Source organism: Hyla sarda, chromosome 4 (assembly GCF_029499605.1).
Source record: "Hyla sarda isolate aHylSar1 chromosome 4, aHylSar1.hap1, whole genome shotgun sequence".
Classification (NCBI taxonomy): domain Eukaryota; kingdom Metazoa; phylum Chordata; class Amphibia; order Anura; family Hylidae; genus Hyla; species Hyla sarda.
In genome coordinates, this window is record NC_079192.1 from 325,890,042 (window position 1) to 325,912,577 (window position 22,536).

The window sequence follows — 22,536 nt, forward strand, 5'->3', positions numbered from 1 at the left end:
TTATATTTAGTGGATACAGTGTATAGCAGTATTATATTTAGTGGGTACAGTGTACAGCAGTATTGTATTCAGGTTACAGTGTCTGGCAATATTATATTTAGGGTACAGTGTGGGGCAGTATTTTATTTAGGGTACAGTGTGTGACAGTATTTTATTTAGGGTACTGTGTGGGGCAGTATTATATTTAGTGGGTACAGTGAATAGCAGTATTATATTTAGTGGGTACAGTGTATGGCAGTATGCTATTCATGGTACAGTGTGTGGCAGTATTATATTCAGGGTACAGTGTGTGGCAGGATTATATTCAGGGTACAGTGTGTGGCAGTATTATATTTAGTGGGTACAGTGTATAGCAGTATTATATTCAGGGTACAGTGTGGGGCAGTATTTTATTTAGGTTACACTTTCTGGCAAGGTTATAATGATTACTGTCTTCATGCAGAGGATGAGGATCTGCTGACAGTGAGGAGCCAATGATGTCTGCATGTCAGACTCTGCAGAGAAGATGGAGCTGGGGGAAGACCTGGTCTCTGGACGAGATGAAGAAGAAAAGAAGACGTCACTCAGGTCACTGACATCATTGTGTGTTCTTATGACTGTCCCATCAGAGCTGTAGTCACTTGTAAGTTCTGCAGTGATGATGGGTAAAACTGTGTCCAATCTGTGTCTCTTCAGCTGTTACAAAACTACAACTCCCATTGCCTGAGGCTCTCCAGACATGATGGGAGTTTTAGCTTTCCAACAGCTGGAGAACCACTTCAACCGAGGTGATCGGTGGGGGTCTCAGGCCTTGAGTTGTGTAAGGGGCCCCGAAATTTCTGATGGCAGCCCTGCCAGTGCACATATGACAGGGAAACCAGTCTTGCCCAGTCACTAAACTGCTACTTACATCTGCCCATGGGGACTTCCTGGCTGAGGTGCGTGCAGTGAGTGACGTCATCGCAAGCACCTGGACGCTGACGTCCAGCGCAGAGCGTGCGATGATGTCACTTATAGCGCGCACCTCTGCCAGGAAGTCCCCATGGGCAAATGTATGTAGTGCAGGCCAGGTAAGAGTGTGTGGGTGAGTGAGAGTGTGTGTGTGTTTGTTTGTTGGGGTTATGCTACGCTACCTTATGTGGGGAATCTATGCTACCTAATGTGGGGAATATATGCTATGCTACCTAATGTGGGGAATCTATGCTACCTAATGTGGGGAATATATGCTATGCTACCTAATGTGGGGAATCTATGCTACCTAATGTGGGGAATATATGCTATGCTACCTAATGTGGGGAATCTTTGCTACACTACCTAATGTGGGGAATATATGCTACGCTACCTAATGTGGGGAATCTATGCCATGCTACCTAATGTGGGGAATATATGCTATGCTACGCTACCTAATGTGGGGCTACGCTACCTAATGTAGGGAATCTATGCTACGCTACCTAATGTGGGGAATATATGCTGCGCTACCTAATGTGGGGAATAAATGCTACGCTACCTAATGTGGGGAAATTATGCTACGTTACCTAATGTGGGGAAACTATGCAATGCTACCTAATGTGGGGAATATATGCTACATAATGTGGGAAAACTATGCTACCTAATGTGGGGAATCTATGCTACCTAATGTGGGGGAACTGCTGCCTATCTAATGCAGATTAATGTGAGTTGCAGTGCAATTTTATGGCATATTACTTTTTTTTTTTGGGGGGGGGGGGGGGGGGGGCCCAGGCACATTCTTTGCACAGGGGCCCTCTGTTGTCTGTGTCCGCCCCTGCCTGTACCTATGTACCGAGAATAGTGTTCAATGTCTATGATTATTCATGTAAAGTGTATATAGTGTTATGTACCGTTAAGTAATGTTGCTATACATTGCAACCAAGGAAGGTACCAGTTACCATGTGACCAATTGACCCCTCCTGAGTCTCCCCCTTATAAAACCTGGGTGGAGCTAGTTCAGTCTCTTAGTCTCTTGAGTGCTGAGTGCAGTGAGGTCATGTCCAGAGAGAGTGTCTGGTGTCCTGAGGAGGCCTAAAGCCAACCACGCAGCCACGCATCCACAAGTCCACTACCCCAAAGGTGAACGTCAAAACCTGGTAAGCTACAAACAGGGTGAAGTCTGTCTAGTCAGTCCCAGTCAAGTCAGTCAAGATTTATCTGTGTCAAGTCAGTGTGGACCTGCAGCAAATTGTCCAAATCCACTATAAGTCCCAGTGAGCCCTAAGATCTCTGAAGTCACTGGTCACCTCCTTGAGTCTGGCTAAGCTGTTAAGACTGTTACACCTGTCTAACTAGTAAAGCTGCCATTGTTCCATAACTCGGCGTCGGAGTAATTATTTGCACCTGTGCCTAGCCCAGGATCCAACAGTGTACTTTCGGGTGGTGAAGAGTTTAAACCATGCCCTGGCATCACGAACACAAGGGGTTAATGCCATCTGCCCCTAGGGTAATAACATCTGCCCTCCATCACAACCTCACCACACAACAGATTAGTGACACTGATGGCAGATTCTCTTTAAAGGGATACTCCGGCCCTAAGACATCTTATCCCCCCCTATCCAAAGGATAGGGGATAAGATGTCTGATTGCGGGGGTCCTACCACTGGGGACCTCTGGGATCTCGGCTGCATGCAGCACACACCTGTCTCAGCGGCATGAAAAGATGATCGCGCCGTGTCTGAAGACTCAAGACCACGGGGTTGGAGTATTGTGGCGTAATGACTCCGCCCCCTTGTGTTTGGGTACCCCGGTCCTGTGGTCGTGAGGCTTCAGATATGGAGCAATCATCACTTCGTGCAGCTGAGACAGGTGTGTGCTGCATGAGAGTTTGCGGGGGTCCCCAGCAGCGGACATCTTATCCACTATCCTTTGAATAGGGGAATAGGGGATAAGATGTCTTAGGGCCAGAGAACCCCTTTAAGGACACATGGATTTTTGGAAAACATTTTTAGCACCACAGTCAGAGAGTCAGAGAGAACTTCGATTGAGCTACATGTTTGAGAACTTGCTTTTTGCAAGATCATTTGTATTTTTACTACTTTTGCTAATAAAACTTTTGCATTTTGAGAGCCGCAACTTTTTATTTTTCAACAAAGCTTTCTTAAAGGAGTAGTCCAGTGGTGACCCAGTGGTGAACAACTTATCCCCTATCCTAAGGATAGGGGATAAGTTTGAGATTGCGGGGAGTCCGACCGCTGGGGCCCCCTGCGATCTCCTGTACGGAGCCCCGACAGCCCGCGGGAAGGGGGCGTGTCGACCTCCGCACGAAGCGGCGGCCGACACGCCCCCTCAATACAACTCTATGGCAGAGCCGAAGCGCTGCCTTCGGCAATCTCCGGCATTGCCATAGAGATGTATTGAGGGGGCGTGTCAGCCGCCGCTTCGTGCGGGGGTCGACACCCGCTATCTGGCGGAGAGCCTGGCCCCCGTACAGAGAGCTCGCAGGGGGCCCCAGCGGTGGGACCCCCCGCAATCTCAAACTTATCCCCTATCCTTAGGATAGGGGATAAGTTTTTCACCACTGGACTACCCCTTTAAGGGCTTGTTTTTGTGGGATAAGTTGCAGTTTTATTGGTACCATGCTGATGTATAAAAGACTTATTGATAACCTTATATCCCTTTTCAAAGCTAAAGAATTACCCATTTTATTTCTTAAAGAGTTAAGCTTATAGTACAGTTGGGAACTATATTCCGAAATAAATGCATTGCTGTCATTGGAGTTGACGGTCCTAGCAGTGGTTTATTCCACCTGCATCTGCTGCACACGGAGTGTCCGCCTGGAATTTCTCTGGGTGGATGTTCCGTAGGGTGCAAAGGGCCTTAGGGACCACTCAACTAACTACATAGCATCATTGCCATAAACGTAGAGCATTGTGCACCAACAGGTACAAACAGGACCATTTGTAGGAAATTACTACCATATTTTTCGCCCTATAGGACGCACCGGCATATAAGATGCACCCAATTTTAAAGGTGCAAAATCTAGAAAAAAAAGATTCTGCACCCAACAGTGATCTTCAACCTGCGGACCTCCAGATGTTGCAAAACTACAACTCCCGGCATGCTGGGAGTTGTAGTTTTGCAACATCTGGAGGTCCGCAGGTTGAAGACCACTTGTATAGGAGGTAATACTCACGTGTCCCCGCCGCTCCGGACCCGTCACCGCTCGTCACCGCTGCCCTGGATGTCGCTCCATCGCTGTTGCCGCGTCCCCGATGCTCCGGACATCTTCTTCCCTGGGACCCACGCTCTCCGTCGCCGTCATCACGTCGCTACGCACGCCACTCCTATTGGATAATGGGACGGCGTGCGCGACGACGTGATGACGTCGAAGGAGAGTGCCGGCCATGCAGGGGATCCCGGCACGGAGCAGACATCGAGGAGGCAGGTAAGGTCCCTCCCGGTGTCCTGTAAGCTGTTCGGGATGCCACGATTTCACCGCGGCGGTCCCAAACAGCCCGACTGAGCAGCCGGGTTACTGTCACTTTGGCTTCAGACGCGGCGGTCAGCTTTGATCGACGCGTCTGAAGGGTTAGCCGCGGGTCCCGGCTGTTGATGGCCGCCGGGACCGACCCGATAGGTGTGTATTCGCCGTATAAGACAACTTTCCCCCCCCCCCAGTTTTGGGGAAGAAAAAGTGCGTCTTATATGGCGAAAAATACGGTACTTGTTTTCTAAAGAAATTCTGTGTGCCTTTAGATTAGATAGACTTATCAACTAAGAACATACCTGTGTTGGAGTAATATTACTGATGTCCTCCAAAGCAAGCTTGGTCAATATGGTTGTCTTGCCAGCATTGTCCAACCCTAGTAATACTATTCTAATCACATTTTCATCCAGATCTTCTACTTTTCTTAATTCTTCTGCCAGTGACAACAAACCCTAAACACAGAGACCAAATGTGAAATGGTTGGAAAAATCATAATACGATGAAGTTCTTACACGTTGTCATATTATCTACACCTAGATTATTTATTATTTAAAATCAGATACTAAATCCCTTTTCCATAAAGCTTTTTTGTTTCCAAATCAAAGAGTTTTTATTTTTTATTTTAGACATGTTTTTTTGGGACATCCATCTTATCTAAACTGCTCCAGATCAAGTAGAACAAGTTCTACCTGATCTGGAAACATATGTGGTGACCCACGGTGACCGTTTTTTTTTTTTTAAATGAATTGGTGCCAGAAAGTTAAACAGATTTGTAAATTATATAAAAGAGTTGGAGAGGCTCTTGTCTGACTACCCACCAAATAAACCCGGGCTACCTAATTAGACACTTATACCCAAGGTGTCAGATTGTAGTTTGTCTGTAGAAATATATATATTAGGGCTCAGGGTTTGAGACAACTGGACAGGTTGTGTTTAAAGTAATATTTCAATTTATTGATTGTATATAATGTGACAATTGAATATTAGATAAAATGTAAATAGCAGCAACTGCGTCTCACAGGGCCCTTGTGTAGGCGCAGCACCAACTATTAAGAACTATAGCATATGTATAGTACAGTATATAAAATATAAAAATATACTTGTAAAAAATTATAAAAGATATAAAATAAGAATATAGAGACCACCATAAACATATATATAGAGAGGGATCTGGGTGGGAGAGTCTTAGTCCATCCTCTATGGTAAATAATCTCCTCTCATAAAAAAGTCCTGCTCATATAGACCGATTCTGGTATTGTGGTAACCAATGGCAACCATAAGGTTAGTAACCCGTAGCAACCGTTCTGATGAGTCCGGCTATTTAAGCACTTCAATGTTTAAGTAGAAGATAAACTTGATATTTATAGACAATATTCAACATGAACAGCTAGTGTGCAGTCACTGTTAATATACATGCATATTTGTATGATACTTTATATCTCACCGCTCCCGGACACTGATGCGCTGAACTTCACGGGGATGCTGCGATCTCCTCCTGATGAGCTGTGTAATCCTGCAGTGTATTAGCACTGAGTAGCTGTCTTGGTAAGCGGCAGCATCACCGGAGACTCGGCAGTCTCCCACAGTGGTGATGTTGGTAGATGTTGGGTTGCGGGTGGTGTTGTCGCAGCGGTTCTGCGGATGCGCACGTACATGTGCCGGAGGCGTCCTCGTGGCAGCGAGGCGCGGATGTCTCCTTCACCGGGTGTCGGGTGATTGACAGTTTATTGTCCGGTATCGGACTGCTATTGACTTAAGCAGGGCAAATATACTGGTGGTCTCAATAGGTATTGAGGGGACGCTGGACGCGTTTCAGAACTCTCTCAGTCCTTTCTTCAGCAGCAAAGAATAAGTGTCATTTGTAAATTACTTCTATTAAAAAATCTTAATCCTTTCAGTACTTTTTAGCAGCTGTTTGCTACAGAGGAAAATCTTTCTTTTTTGAAATTCTTTTTTGTGTTGTCCACAGTGCTCTCTGCTGACACCTGATGCCCGTATCAGGAACTGTCCAGAGCAGGAGAAAATCCCCATAGCAAACCTATGCTACTCTGGACAGTTCCTGATGTCAGCAGAGAGCACTGTGGACAACACAAAATTAGAAATTCAAAAAGTAAAGAATTTCCTCTGTAGCATACAGCTGCTAAAAGGTACTAAAAGGATTAAGATTTTTTAATAGAAGTAATTTACAAATCTGTTTAACTTTCTGGCACCAGTTCATAAAAAAAAAAAGTTTTCCACCAGAGTACACCTTTAACCCCTAGTGTTCGTGACGCCAGGATGTGGTTGTATGGTGTTGGGCACCACCGACAACCAAACCAAAATGGCATAGGTTAAATAAGAGTCCAAAGCAGGTTTTGATGCAACTGGAACTTTACCAAAGAAGGCAGAATAACAGTCTTTACAAATAGCCAACTTCCACAGAGGTGACCGGGACACAGGGAATCTCTCGGGCTTGCTTGGACTTGTAGTGGTAATAATGATGATGCAGGCCACTGTGCTACTGTTATGACTTTGGGTGGGACAGTAGAGACGTGACTTGTAGACATAGAAAAATTACGGACTAGATGTGGCTGCCGACTTGTAGGCTTTGGCCTACATATGCTGGACTTGACTTGTACAGGACTTGTGCTTGCTGTAAGTGATTCTCCGGTGAAAAACTTTTTTTTTTTTTTTTAATCAACTTGTGCCAGAAAGTTAAACAGATTTGTAAATTACTTCTATTAAAAAATCTTAATCCTTCCTGTACTTATTAGCTGCTGAATACTATAGTGGAAATTATTTTCCGTTTGAAACACAGAGCTGTCTGCTGAATCACGAGCACAGTGCTCTCTACTGACATCTCTGTCCATTTTTAGGAACTGTCCAGGGTAAAAGGAAATCCTCATAGCAAACATATGCTGTTCTGGACAGTTCATAAAATGGACAGAGATGTCAGCAGAGAGCACTGTGCTCGTGATGTCAGCAGACAGTTAAGTGTTTCAAAAAGAAAAGAATTTCCACTGTAGTATTCAGCAGCTAATAAGTACAGGAAGGATTAAGATTATTTAATAGAAGTAATTTACAAATCTGTTTAACTTTCTGGCACCAGTTGATAAAAAAAAAATAAATTCTCACCAGAGTACTCCTTTAATGTCCAGAAAGTAAGAGAGAGGGAATGGAGACTACATACCCTTATATATCAGGGGGCTGGACTAAAGCCCATTGGTAGCTGGTTGCCTGTTTTTACCTGTGCCTGTGGAACTCTGGCTATCATGTGATCACATCTCACATGACAATGAAGTAAATATCCTAATAACCTTTGTACATAGCTTATATCCACTTGTACAATGCATACAATAAATGTAAATAATTAATATACAATAGAATACAATAATAATGACCTAGGGGGACCCTGCAGGAGAGCCCTGTGGACTTGAGGGACTCTACCTGAGGGGACTTTAGGACTGTACAGAACCATGTTCTGTACCCGGACACCACACATATATTTAAAGGAGCTCCTGTTGAAGAAGTAGTGAATACTACGAAACGGCATTGAGGAGGCAGAGGGTCCCCACTCGATACCACTATTCCCAATCCAGGTAAATATGCTATTTGAGCCATATGGTATGGTAACACTAATGTACATTGAGGTCTTATGATTGTGATAGCTATTGGACAGTGGAACTATTGTACCAGCTAATATAATTATATGGGATTGGTCAGTGCCTATTGTTTTGGGGTATATGTTTTTTTAAGGGTTAGGGGTCTGTCTATGTCTGTGATTGATTTTTTTTGTGTATTTATGAATTGAATAAAGATTAGCATTTTTTAGTATATGGTTGTTACTTTATTCAGGTAGCACTTGTAGGTTACATAATTGATTTGGTGTGGTACCTGTCAGTTAATTATTTATTCTTTCTGAAGGAAGAGTGTAGGTTAATAAATAATATATTTAAAGGAGTACTCCGGGATATGAAAACGTATCCCCTATTCTTAGGATAAGGGATAAGTTTCAGATCCCAGGGGGTGCGACCGCTAGGGCCCCCCAGCGATCTCCCATACAGGGCCCCAGAAGTTAGTGGCAAGGGGCATGTTTGACCACCGCATGACGTGGCGGCCGACACTCCCCCTCAATACATCTCTATGGGATAGCTGGAGCTCGGCATTTGGCTGTCTCCGGCTCTGCCATAGAGATGTATTGACGGGGCGTCTCGGCCGCCACGTCATGCGGTGGTCAAAACGCGCTATTTTCGGTTGCCCCGTATGGTAGATTGCGGGGGGCCCCAGCAGTTGGACCCCCCCCTCCCGCGATCTGAAACTTATGCTCTATCCTTAGGCTAGGGGATAAGTTTTTATATCCTGGAGTACTCCTTTAATATAAAATCAGGATTTAAACAATAGATACTTTGGTGACAATGCATTCCCTTTCATCGGAAAATCCCCCACACCCACTGTCTGTAAAATGGAAGTATATTGCTCCTACAATGTCTCTAAGGGGTAGATATAAAGCATTAACTCTTTGTTACACATATTGAAAACAATTAAGTTGAATATTCTGATTTAATATTCAAGTAATGGAGAGGTATGTACCTTTCCTTGGTGAGGATCGCACAGCGGCGCTAGCATCAGGCTATCTTGTCAATTATGCACAGGAACAGCAGTAGTAAAACCAAACAGGTTTATTGGTAGGTATAAAATGAAATAAAAACAGGTACAGAGACCACGCGTTTCGCAAGGATCCCCTTGCTTCGTCAGGTCCTGACGAAGCAAGGGGATCCTTGCGGAACGCGTTGTCTCTGTACCTGTTTTTATTTTATTTTATACCTACCAATAAACCTGTTTGGTTTTACTACTGCTGTTCCTGTGCATAATTGACAAGATAGCCTGATGCTAGCGCCGCTGTGCGATCCTCACCAAGGAAAGGTACATACCTCTCCATTACTTGAATCTGCACGACCACCATCACTGATGTTCGGGACCAGGACGCAAGGCTGCTACAAGGATCGTTTTTGAGTATACATACTCACACATGTGCTTCACAGTGTTGTGCCTGCTGCGCAACACTGAAAGGTGAGTGAGCAATCCCAACTGTGTTTTCTATATACCCTTGTGGTCATGTGGTCAGTACATATGATGAACCAGTGCTTCACCTGCAGTTATTTTCTACTAGCAAACACTTGGCCAGGACTTGGCATTTGAAGACTATGCATCTATCAGGCTTAACAAAGTTCTCAGATTTTCCCAATTTTTCTGACCTAAGTGGAGTTCCAAATCTGTTTTTAATTGTTTATTACATGATTTTAGTTTTCTTACTTTTTTTCATTGTACCCACTTATTCTTTTCCACGGATATTTGAATGAGATATGAGAAGTCACGTCATGGACTATCTATAGACTTTTTATGGTTGCTGTGGTTTGCAGCAGCTTTTTCATGCATTTAACTATAAATATACTGTGTGTGTGTGTATATATATATATATATATATATATATATATATCTTTTCATATTGTACTCAGACCCTTTTTTGTCCAGTGTTTGGCTAAATTCATTCACTCACTCACACATGTATATGTTTTTCACTCCACTTCATTTACTATTTGGCTTTTTTTATTTATTTTTCCACACCTTTATGTCTTTTATGCTTCATTATTCCCATACTATTCTTTTTTTTTCATTGCTTTTCATCGCATTGACTCATTTACAGATTTACACAACATTCCTAATGTTTGCATAATTCACTGGTGCATTACAGTGTCTTTCACTGAACTATTCAGTTATATGAATCATGCATCCACTTCCTTGTCACATTAACAGTCACTACCTGTAATTCATTACAGGTTATAAGTTATAAGTATACATATATATACAGTGATCCCTCAACTTACAATGGCCCCAACATACAATAGTTTCAACATACAATGGTCTTTTCTGGACTATTGTAACTTGAAACCAGACTCAACATACAATGCTATGGAATCTGCGAAACGTGTCAATGGCTGGAAGAACTGACCAATCAGATTGGACATTTACACCTGTACTACTGAAGTGCATGCACTGACTGTCTGGTAGCACCCCCTACAGTACAGGTAGGTACTACACTACTCTTTAGGTAAGGATGTCTCCATTTTGCGTGTACTGTACAGGACCCAGAAGAAGCTCCTGTCCTCTATATCGACCAGTCTTTCCCAACCACAGTGCCTCCAGCTGTTGCAAAACTACAACTCCCAGCATGCCTGGACAGCCTTTGGCTGTCCAGGCATGCTGGAAGTTGTAGTTTTACAACAGCTGGAGTCACCCTGGATGGTAAACACTGACATAGACAGTGATTACAGCTCCCAGCAGATCTTTCTTTCTTTTATATGTAAGGATTTGCTTTATCTGTATTAGTTATCTACTTATTTTTCTTTAATCCTTACTTTTCCCTATTTTTGGATGACATTTTGGGGCTTCAGAACCAATTACCAGGTTTCCATAGAGTTATGGTCTCAACATACAATGGTTTCAACATACAATGGTCATCCTGGAACCAATTAATATCCTAACTTGAGGGACCACTGTATATATATATATATATATATATATATATATATATATATATATATATCCTCTTTATTTTTTTATTTTGTTATTTATTCTTTCCATCTACATTATTTATAAATATGATCTAATTATATATTCACCATTGGTCATTCCACATGTTTAATTTTCCAATGTATTTATTTATTTCTGCTGGTACTCTCCATTCAATCCATATGCTTTTATGCTAGTACTGTATTAATTAATAGTTACCAACAGATGGCGCTCTTTCCCTTACTACCTACAGTGACTTTATTATTTAGTAAATTTTTTTAGTCATTGTCCCCATCGCTTGTGCGCGTCCGCTGCTCTATCCCCACACGGCTTGCTCCGGACGACGTAATCACGTGGGTGTTCGTTATGTGACTGTAGCAATCTGATTTATTTTGCATGTAAATGTAAGGATATCTGGGGGGGAGGCCACTCCTGGTTCCACGTGCTGAAAAGTGCATTGAAGTCGCACCATCACAGTCCCTACATCCATTTATCCTCCTTTAGGGTTTGTATAGCTTTATCATTTGTACTTGGCAGGTTATTATGCTTTCCATACATTTACACATGGCAATTTAAAGGGGTATTCCAGGAAAAACCTTTTTTTATTTTTTATATCAACTGGCTCCAGAAAGTTAAACAGATTTGTAAATTACTTCTATTAAAAAATCTTAATCCTTTCAATAATTATCAGCCGCTAAAGTTGAATTGTTTTCTGTCTGGCAACAGTGCTCTCTGCTGACATCTCTGCTTGTCTTGGGAACTGCACAGAGTAGAAGAGATTTGCTATGGGGATTTGCTTCTAAACTGGGCGGTTCCCGAGACAGGTGTCATCAGAGAGCACTTAGACAGAAAAGAACAACTCAACTTCAGCAGCTCATAAGTACAGAAAGGATTAAGATTTTTTTTAATAGAAGTGATTTACAAATCTGTTTAACTTTCTGGAGCCAGTTGATATATAAAAAAAAGTTTTTTCCTGGATAACCCCTTTAATGTATTAGTAGCTTTTTATCACTTTATTATTTTCCTGCTGATTTGTATATTTAAGGGAGATCTGTAGCATACATTTTTGTTTATAATCGCCTGTGCCCGGGCGGCAAAAAGTAACAAAACAAACTTTAACTCGCCTTCCGACATTCCCCCGTTGCGCCGTTATCGTTGTCTCGGTCCTCCGTCCTCCTTCCTGGGGACAGTGAGTCATACTGCGCTCAGCGTATTGCCGGCAGCAGCGATGTCCCGCCTCGGCCGGTGATAGTCATGTAAGGAGCCCAGGCAGAAGGGAGAAGGGGGGCCCAGGCTCCTTACATAGTAGAGCAATGGTCGGCACTATCTGAAAAGTGGTGGTGCACGAGGAAAGGAGTATTGTAATATAATAAAGGAGGTCCCAGCACTCACCGATGCAAGCAAATGGTATTTATTGTATATCCAAGTCACAGGACGCGTTTCGGCACTTAGCCTTCCTCTGCTGTCAGCAACTCCTTTATTATATTACAGGCTCCTTACATGACAGTGCGCTCAGCCTATCAGCCGAGGCGGGACATCGCTGCGGCCGGCAATACGCTGAGCGCAGTATGACTCAACCGCCACATTTCTACACCAGTTCAACACAAAATATTGAAAATCATACAGCTAGATGTAGGTGCCAATATTCAACACGTCAGATGGTGCTCTGCTTCATATTATTGGCAAGAAACAGTGGGGCAAAAAGTATTTAGTCAGTCATCAATTGTGCAAGTTCTCCCACTTAAAAAGATGAGAGGCCTGTAATTTTCATCATATGTATACCTCAACTATGAGAGACAGAATGAGAAAAAAAATCCGTAAAATCACATAGTCTGATTTTTAAAGAATTTATTTACAAATTATGGTGGAAAATAAGTATTTTGTCAATAACAAAAGTTCATCTCAATAATTTTTTATATACCCTTTGTCGGCAATGAGCTCAAACGATTCCTGTAAGTCTTCACAAGGTTTTCACACACTGTTGCTGGTATTTTGGCCCATTCCTCCATGCAGATCTTCTCTAGAGTAAGTGGGAGAACTTGCACAATTGGTGGCTGACTAAATACTTTTTTTGCCCCACTGTATATTACATATAGATATAAGTTGCGGCACTCACCATAGACCGTGAGTTTTTTCTTCTTTATTAATTGATTCATATACTCACATACATTATATCAGGGGGGAAAAGAACAATAGTGGGGGTGCACAACTAAATAGGAGGCTCTTATTCAGCTGTCCACCCCTACTTTTGTTTGTCTTCCCCCTGATATCATGTATGTAAGTATATAAATAAAACATGGTCTATGGTGAGTCCCGTGTAATTTATTTCTACTTGGAGTGTATTTTGTGACTAAACTCTATATGCCCTTAGTAGTTTATCTGTATTTATTATAATGTAGGTCATTGGGGATGTTTCTCTGTGTTACGCCTAGCGCTCCGGGCCCCCGCTCCTCCCCGGAGCGCTCACGGCGTCTTTCTCCCTGCAGCTCCCCGGTCAGTCCCGCTGACCGGGAGCGCTGCTCTGTCATGGCCGTTGGGGATGCGATTCGCACAGCGGGACGCGCCCGCTCGCGAATCGCATCCCAGGTCACTTACCCGTTCCCGTCCCCTGCTGTCATGTGCTGGCGCGCGCGGCTCCGCTCTCTAGGGCGCGCGCGCGCCAGCTCCCTGAGACTTAAAGGGCCAGTGCACCAATGATTGGTGCCTGGCCCAATTAGCTTAATTGGCTCCCACCTGCTCCCTGGCTATATCTGGTCTCCTCCCTTGCACTCCCTTGCCGGATCTTGTTGCCCTTGTGCCTAGTGAAAGCGTTTTGTGTGTTTAAAGCCTGTGTACCAGAACTTCTGCTATCTCCCCTGACTACGAACCTTGCCGCCTGCCCCCGACCTTCTGCTACGTCCGACTTTGCTTCTGCCTACTCCCTTGTACCTCGCCTATCTTCAGCAGTCAGAGAGGGGAGCCGTTGCTAGTGGATACGACCTGGTCACTACCGCCGCAGCAAGACCATCCCGCTTTGCGGCGGGCTCTGGTGAAAACCTGTAGTGGCTTAGAACCGGTCCACTAGCGCGGTCCTCGCCATCCCTCTCTGGCACAGAGGATCCACTACCTGCCAGCCGGCATCGTGACAGTAGATCCGGCCATGGATCCCGCTGAGGTTCCCCTGCCAGTTGTCTCTGACCTCCCTACGCTGGTCGCCCAGCAAGCTCGTCAGATCGCCCAACAAGATCACCAGCTGTCGTACTTGACCACCATGACACAGCAACTCCAGTCACAACTACAGCAAGTACAGTCACAGCTACAGCAGCAACAACCATCTCCTCCGCCAGCTCCTGCACCCCTTCCGCAGCGAGTGGCCACTCCTAGCCTCCGCCTGTCCTTGCCGGACAAATTTAATGGGGACTCTAAGTTTTGCCGTGGCTTTCTTTCGCAATGTTCCCTGCACTTGGAGATGATGTCGGACCAGTTTCCTACTGAAAGGTCTAAGGTGGCTTTCGTAGTCAGCCTTCTGTCTGGAAAAGCCCTGTCATGGGCCACACCGCTCTGGGACCGCAATGACCCCGTCACTGCCTCTGTACACTCCTTCTTCTCGGAAATTCGAAGTGTCTTTGAGGAACCTGCCCGAGCCTCTTCTGCTGAGACTGCCCTGCTGAACCTGGTCCAGGGTAATTCCTCCGTTGGCGAGTACGCCATACAATTCCGTACTCTTGCTTCTGAACTATCCTGGAATAATGAGGCTCTCTGCGCGACCTTTAAAAAAGGCCTATCCAGCAACATTAAAGATGTTCTGGCCGCACGAGAGACTCCTGCTAACCTGCATGAACTCATTCATCTAGCCACTCGCATTGACATGCGTTTTTCTGAGAGGCATCAAGAGCTCCGCCAGGAAAAAGACTTAGATCTCTGGGCACCTCTCCCACAGTCTCCACTGCAATCTGCGCCTAGGCCTCCCGCCGAGGAGGCCATGCAAGTGGATCGGTCTCGCCTGACCCTGGAAGAGAGGAATCGCCGTAAGGAAGAGAATCTTTGTCTGTACTGTGCCAGTACTGAACATTTTTTGGTGGATTGCCCAATCCGTCCTCCACGTCTGGGAAACGCACGCTCGCACCCAGCTCTCGTGGGTGTGGCGTCTCTTGATGCTAAGTCGGCTTCTCCACGTCTCACGGTGCCTGTTCGGATTTCTACTTCAGCCAGCTCTCCCCTCTCAGCCGTGGCGTGCCTGGACTCTGGAGCTTTTGGGAATTTTATTCGGGAGTCCTTAGTGAATAAATTCCGCATTCCGGTGACCCGTCTTGTCAAGCCACTCCACATTTCCGCGGTCAACGGAGCCAGGTTGGATTGCACCGTGCGTTACCGCACGGAGCCCCTCCTAATGTGCATCGGACCTCATCACGAGGAAATTGTATTTTTTGTCCTTCCTAATTGCACTTCCGAAATTCTCCTTGGACTACCCTGGCTTCAACACCATTCCCCAACCCTGGATTGGTCCACTGGGGAGATCAAGAGTTGGGGTCCCTCTTGTTCCAAGGACTGCCTTCAACCGGTTCCCAGTACTCCCTGCCGTGACCCTGTGGTTCCTCCTGTATCCGGTCCCCCTAAGGTCATTAAGGACTCTGCCTGCCACAGGAAATGCCTCTCCCCCCCTCCCAGTCCCATCAGGCAAGCCTCTGTGTCCCCTCATGGCCCTCGTCCTGGTGTCACACTGCCCCGTGCCAGGTCTCGCCCTCTGCCCTCTCTCCCCATTCCTACTCCTGCTGTTCTGCCTGCCGTTGAGGAATCCCTCCATCCTTTCCCGGTGTCCTCATCCCAGGGGAGGCAGTTACCGGACAAAGAGAAGGGGAGACCTAAGGGGGGGGGTACTGTTACGCCTAGCGCTCCGGGCCCCCGCTCCTCCCCGGAGCGCTCACGGCGTCTTTCTCCCTGCAGCTCCCCGGTCAGTCCCGCTGACCGGGAGCGCTGCTCTGTCATGGCCGTTGGGGATGCGATTCGCACAGCGGGACGCGCCCGCTCGCGAATCGCATCCCAGGTCACTTACCCGTTCCCGTCCCCTGCTGTCATGTGCTGGCGCGCGCGGCTCCGCTCTCTAGGGCGTGCGCGCGCCAGCTCCCTGAGACTTAAAGGGCCAGTGCACCAATGATTGGTGCCTGGCCCAATTAGCTTAATTGGCTCCCACCTGCTCCCTGGCTATATCTGGTCTCCTCCCTTGCACTCCCTTGCCGGATCTTGTTGCCCTTGTGCCTAGTGAAAGCGTTTTGTGTGTTTAAAGCCTGTGTACCAGAACTTCTGCTATCTCCCCTGACTACGAACCTTGCCGCCTGCCCCCGACCTTCTGCTACGTCCGACTTTGCTTCTGCCTACTCCCTTGTACCTCGCCTATCTTCAGCAGTCAGAGAGGGGAGCCGTTGCTAGTGGATACGACCTGGTCACTACCGCCGCAGCAAGACCATCCCGCTTTGCGGCGGGCTCTGGTGAAAACCTGTAGTGGCTTAGAACCGGTCCACTAGCGCGGTCCTCGCCATCCCTCTCTGGCACAGAGGATCCACTACCTGCCAGCCGGCATCGTGACACTCTGTTTTTGGATGCATGATATCCTTTTTTTTATGTATGTTTTATGACATATTTTTTCAATAAACATTTCAATATTATATATACCTCTATACAAGTCACTCTGGTTTCCTATGGGTAGGTGTCTGAGTTTGTGGTAAACTGTGTAAACTTACCTTAAATTGGTTTAAACTAAGTTTAGAGATTTTCAACAAGTATGGCTCAGTTCCAGACAGAGCCCAGGGTAACCACAATCGCTCAGCATATGTGTCTACCACAATGTGTTTGGGCACCCATATGTGAAAAGAAGGAAGACAAATAAGTGGATAAAATCCATAGATGTGTCTCAAAATAATATTGAAATCTATGGGATTCTTCATATTTATTGTACTGCAATACAGAAATATCAGTGGTTCTCTATAAATAGTTACTTTCTGTATGACGCAGTAAATCATATCATCAAGTTCTAATATCTCCGAAGCAATGAATACTGTACATGTAAGAAGGTTTGTGACATAATTGCTTGTGTATTAAATATAAAATAATCTAAAGATGAAGACAAATCTAACGAAAGGCATTGTGGGAAATTGTTTTAATTTGCAAGTTACAATAAGTGAAAAAGCTAAATATGTAAAAGTGGTCAACTAGAGCAGTGTTTCCCAACCCAGTCCTCAAGGCACACCAACAGTCCAGGACTTTAATTTTTCACTGTTCTATTCCAATGGAATAACTGAAAAAACCCGGAATGTTGGTGTGCCTTGAGGACTGGGTTGGGAAACACTAAACTAGAGGACCCTCGGAAACTCTTATGGTTTAATTCATACTTATAGAATTAGAGCAGGGGATTTCTATGGAACATGAAGATTTTATTACAATGAATCCAGGGCTGAAGTTAAAGTAACTGCACAGCAGCAATTCTTCTTACACCCAAACACATGAGCAGCACAAACTTCTACTGTGTCTTGTTTGTTTCCTTAAAGGAGTACTCTGCCCCTAGACATAGGATTGGGGATAAGATGTCTGATCGCGGGGGTTACGCCGCTGAAAACCCCCTCGATCTTGGCTGTTGCGAACTTTGCTCCATGCCCGATGACTGGAGATGCGGGGCGGAGGCTCGTGACGTCACAGTCACATCCCGCTCGTGACATCAAGGCCATGCCCCCTCAATGAAATCTATGGGAGGGGGAATGACGGCCGCCACGCCCCCTCCCATAGACTTGCAATAAGGGTGTGTGGCTGTGACGTCACATGTACGGTGCGGCTGTGATGTCACGAGCCTCTGGCGCCCCAGCGCTGCAGCATCTGATGCTCTAAACGAACGCCGGGTGCAGCAGGGAGATCGCAGGGGTCCCCAGCGGCTGGACCCCCGTGGTCAGATATCTTATCCCCTATCGGGATAGGGGATAAGATGTCAAAGGTGGAGTACCCCTTTAAATGTATTAAAACAGATGTCACGATGCCGGCTGGCAGGTAGTGGATCCTCTGTGCCAGAGAGGGATTGGCGTGGACCGTGCTAGTGGACCGGTTCTAAGCCACTACTGGTTTTCACCAGAGCCCGCCGCAAAGCGGGATGGTCTTGCTGCGGCGGTAGTGACCAGGTCGTATCCACTAGCAACGGCTCACCTCTCTGGCTGCTGAAGATAGGCGCGGTACAAGGGAGTAGGCAAAAGCAAGGTCGGACGGAGCAGAAGGTCGGGGCAGGCAGCAAGGATCGTAGTCAGGGGCAACGGCAGAAGGTCTGGAAACACAGGCAAGGAACACACAAGGAACGCTTTCACTGGCACTAAGGCAACAAGATCCGGCAAGGGAGTGCAGGGGAAGTGAGGTGATATAGGGAAGTGCACAGGTGAACACACTAATTGGGACCACTGCGCCAATCAGCGGCGCAGTGGCCCTTTAAATCGCAGAGACCCGGCGCGCGCGCGCCCTAGGGAGCGGGGCCGCGCGCGCCGGGACAGAACAGACGGAGAGCGAGTCAGGTAGGGGAGCCGGGGTGCGCATCGCGAGCGGGCGCTACCCGCATCGCGGATCGCATCCCGGCTGGCAGCGGAATCGCAGCGCCCCGGGTCAGAGGACGTGACCGGAGCGCTGCCGCGGGGAGAGTGAAGCGAGCGCTCCGGGGAGGAGCGGGGACCCGGAGCGCTCGGCGTAACAGTACCCCCCCCCTTGGGTCTCCCCCTCTTCTTAGAGCCTGAGAACCTGAGGAGCAGACTTTTGTCTAAGATGTTGTCCTCAGGTTCCCAGGATCTCTCTTCAGGACCACAACCCTCCCAGTCCACTAAAAAAAAATTTTTCCCTCTGACCTTTTTGGCAGCTAAAATCTCTTTGACCGAGAAGATGTCCGAGGAGCCGGAAACAGGAGTGGGAGGAACAGATTTGGGAGAAAAACGGTTGAGGATGAGTGGTTTGAGAAGAGAGACGTGAAAGGCATTAGGGATACGAAGAGAGGGAGGAAGAAGAAGTTTATAAGAGACAGGATTAATTTGACACAAAATTTTGAAAGGACCAAGATAGCGTGGTCCCAACTTGTAGCTAGGGACACGGAAGCGGACATATTTAGCGGAGAGCCATACCTTGTCTCCAGGGGAAAAAACGGGGGGAGCTCTTCTTTTCTTATCCGCGAACTTCTTCATGCGTGATGAAGCCTGTAAGAGAGAATTTTGGGTCTCTCTCCATATGATGGAAAGGTCACGAGAAATTTCATCCACAGCGGGCAGACCAGAGGGCAAGGGAGTAGGGAGGGGGGGAAGAGGGTGACGGCCGTACACCACGAAAAATGGGGATTTGGAGGAAGACTCAGAGACCCTGAAGTTATACGAGAATTCGGCCCATGGGAGGAGATCTGCCCAGTCATCCTGGCGGGAGGAAACAAAATGTCGCAAATAATCACCCAAGATCTGGTTAATCCTTTCTACTTGTCCATTGGACTGGGGATGATATGCAGAAGAAAAATTTAATTTAATCTTGAGTTGTTTACAGAGAGCCCTCCAGAATTTAGACACGAATTGGACGCCTCTATCCGAGACAATCTGCGTAGGCAACCCGTGAAGACGAAAAATGTGTACAAAAAATTGTTTAGCCAACTGAGGCGCAGAAGGAAGACCAGGAAGAGGGATGAAATGTGCCATTTTGGAGAATCGATCAACGACCACCCAAATAACAGTGTTGCCACGGGAAGGGGGTAAATCAGTAATAAAATCCATACCAATCAGAGACCAAGGCTGTTCGGGGACAGGCAGAGGATGAAGAAAACCAGCGGGCTTCTGGCGAGGAGTCTTATCCCGGGCACAGATAGTGCAGGCTCGCACAAAGTCCACAACATCCGTCTCCAGAGTCGGCCACCAATAGAAGCGGGAGATGAGTTGCACAGATTTCTTGATACCCGCATGACCTGCGAGATGGGAGGAGTGACCCCATTTGAGGATTCCGAGGGGTTGGCGAGGAGAAACAAAGGTCTTTCCTGGAGGAGTCTGCCTGATGGAGGCAGGAGAAGTGGAGATCAGGCAGTCAGGTGGAATGATGTGTTGCGGAGAGAGTTCAACTTCTGAGGCATCCGAGGAACGAGAGAGAGCATCGGCCCTAATGTTCTTATCGGCAGGACGAAAGTGAATCTCAAAATTAAATCGGGCAAAGAACAGAGACCACCGGGCCTGGCGAGGATTCAGCCGTTGGGCAGACTGGAGGTAGGAGAGGTTCTTGTGGTCGGTGTAGATAATAACAGGAGAACTTGATCCCTCCAGCAGATGCCTCCATTCCTCAAGTGCTAATTTAATGGCTAGAAGCTCTCGATCCCCGATGGAGTAGTTCCTCTCCGCTGGAGAGAAGGTCCTAGAGAAAAAACCACAAGTGACAGCATGCCCGGAAGAATTTTTTTGTAGAAGAACAGCTCCAGCTCCCACTGAGGAGGCATCAACCTCCAATAGGAAAGGTTTGGAAGGGTCAGGTCTGGAGAGGACGGGAGCCGAAGAAAAGGCAGACTTGAGTCGTTTAAAGGCGTCTTCTGCTTGAGGAGGCCAGGACTTGGGATCAGCATTTTTTTTGGTTAAAGCCACGATAGGAGCCACAATGGTAGAAAAATGTGGAATAAATTGCCTGTAATAATTGGCGAACCCCAAAAAGCGTTGGATAGCACGGAGTCCGGAGGGGCGTGGCCAATCTAAGACGGCAGAGAGTTTGTCTGGATCCATCTGTAGTCCCTGGCCAGAGACCAAATATCCTAGAAAAGGAAGAGATTGGCATTCAAACAGACATTTCTCAATTTTGGCATAGAGTTGGTTGTCACGAAGTCTCTGAAGAACCATACGGACATGCTGGCGGTGTTCTTCTAGATTGGCAGAAAAAATTAGGATATCGTCCAGATATACAACAACACAGGAGTATAACAGATCACGAAAAATTTCATTGACAAAGTCTTGGAAAACGGCAGGGGCGTTGCACAGTCCAAAGGGCATGACCAGATACTCAAAGTGTCCATCTCTGGTGTTAAATGCCGTTTTCCACTCGTCCCCCTCTCTGATGCGGATGAGGTTATAGGCGCCTCTTAAGTCCAATTTAGTGAAGATGTGGGCACCTTGGAGGCGATCAAAGAGTTCAGAGATGAGGGGTAAGGGGTAGCGGTTCTTAACCGTGATTTTATTAAGACCGCGGTAGTCAATGCAAGGACGTAGGGAGCCATCTTTTTTGGACACAAAGAAAAATCCGGCTCCGGCAGGAGAGGAGGATTTACGGATAAAGCCCTTTTTTAGATTCTCCTGGACGTATTCGGACATGGCAAGAGTCTCTGGGGCAGAGAGAGGATAAATTCTGCCCCGGGGTGGAGTAGTGCCCGGGAGGAGGTCGATAGGGCAATCATAAGGCCTGTGAGGAGGTAGAGTCTCAGCTTGTTTTTTGCAGAAAACATCCGCGAAGTCCATATAGGCCTTAGGGAGACCGGTTACTGGAGGAACCACAGAGTTATGGCAAGGGTTACTGGGAACCGGTTTTAGACAGTTCTTGGAACAAGAGGACCCCCAACTCTTGATCTCCCCAGTGGACCAATCCAGGGTAGGGGAATGAAGTTGAAGCCAGGGAAGTCCAAGGAGAATTTCCGAGGTGCAATTGGGGAGGACCAAAAGTTCAATCCTCTCATGATGAGATCCGATGCTCATAAGAAGGGGCTCCGTGCGGAAACGTATGGTACAGTCCAATCTTTCATTATTTACACAATTGATGTAGAGGGGTCTGGCGAGACTGGTCACCGGGATGTTGAACCTGTTGACGAGAGAGGCCAAAATAAAATTTCCTGCAGATCCAGAGTCCAAGAAGGCCACTGTAGAGAAGGAGAAGGCAGAGGCAGACATCCGCACAGGCACAGTAAGACGTGGAGAAGCAGAGTAGACATCAAGGACTGTCTCACTTTTGTGCGGAGTCAGCGTACGTCTTTCCAGGCGGGGAGGACGGATAGGACAATCCCTCAGGAAGTGTTCGGTACTAGCACAGTACAGGCAGAGGTTCTCCATACGGCGTCGTGTCCTCTCTTGAGGTGTCAGGCGAGACCGGTCGACCTGCATAGCCTCCACGGCGGGAGGCACAGGAACAGATTGCAGGGGACCAGAGGAGAGAGGAGCCGAGGAGAAGAAACGCCTCGTGCGAACAGAGTCCATATCTTGGCGGAGTTCCTGACGCCTTTCGGAAAAACGCATGTCAATGCGAGTGGCTAGGTGAATAAGTTCATGTAGATTAGCAGGAATTTCTCGTGCGGCCAGAACATCTTTAATGTTGCTGGATAGGCCTTTTTTGAAGGTCGCGCAGAGGGCCTCATTATTCCAGGACAATTCTGAAGCAAGAGTACGGAATTGTACGGCATACTCGCCAACGGAAGAATTACCCTGGACCAGGTTCAACAGGGCAGTCTCAGCAGCAGAGGCTCGGGCAGGTTCCTCAAAGACACTTCGGATTTCCGAGAAGAAGGAGTGTACAGAGGCAGTGACGGGGTCATTGCGGTCCCAGAGCGGTGTGGCCCATGACAGGGCTTTTCCGGACAGAAGGCT

General features: G+C 46.8%; 1 protein-coding gene across 2 annotated transcripts in view; it reads right to left on the reverse strand.

Moving 5' to 3' along the window:
• The window catches only part of LOC130369580 (ADP-ribosylation factor-like protein 3), a 59,104-nt gene that overhangs the window by 31,608 nt on the left and 4,960 nt on the right, over positions 1–22,536 (reverse strand). For both annotated transcript variants that reach the window (XM_056575001.1, XM_056575000.1), the window contains exon 3: positions 4,717–4,869. In XM_056575001.1, coding sequence (XP_056430976.1) covers positions 4,717–4,869 — 153 coding nt within the window. The remainder of the gene's footprint in view (positions 1–4,716; positions 4,870–22,536) is intronic.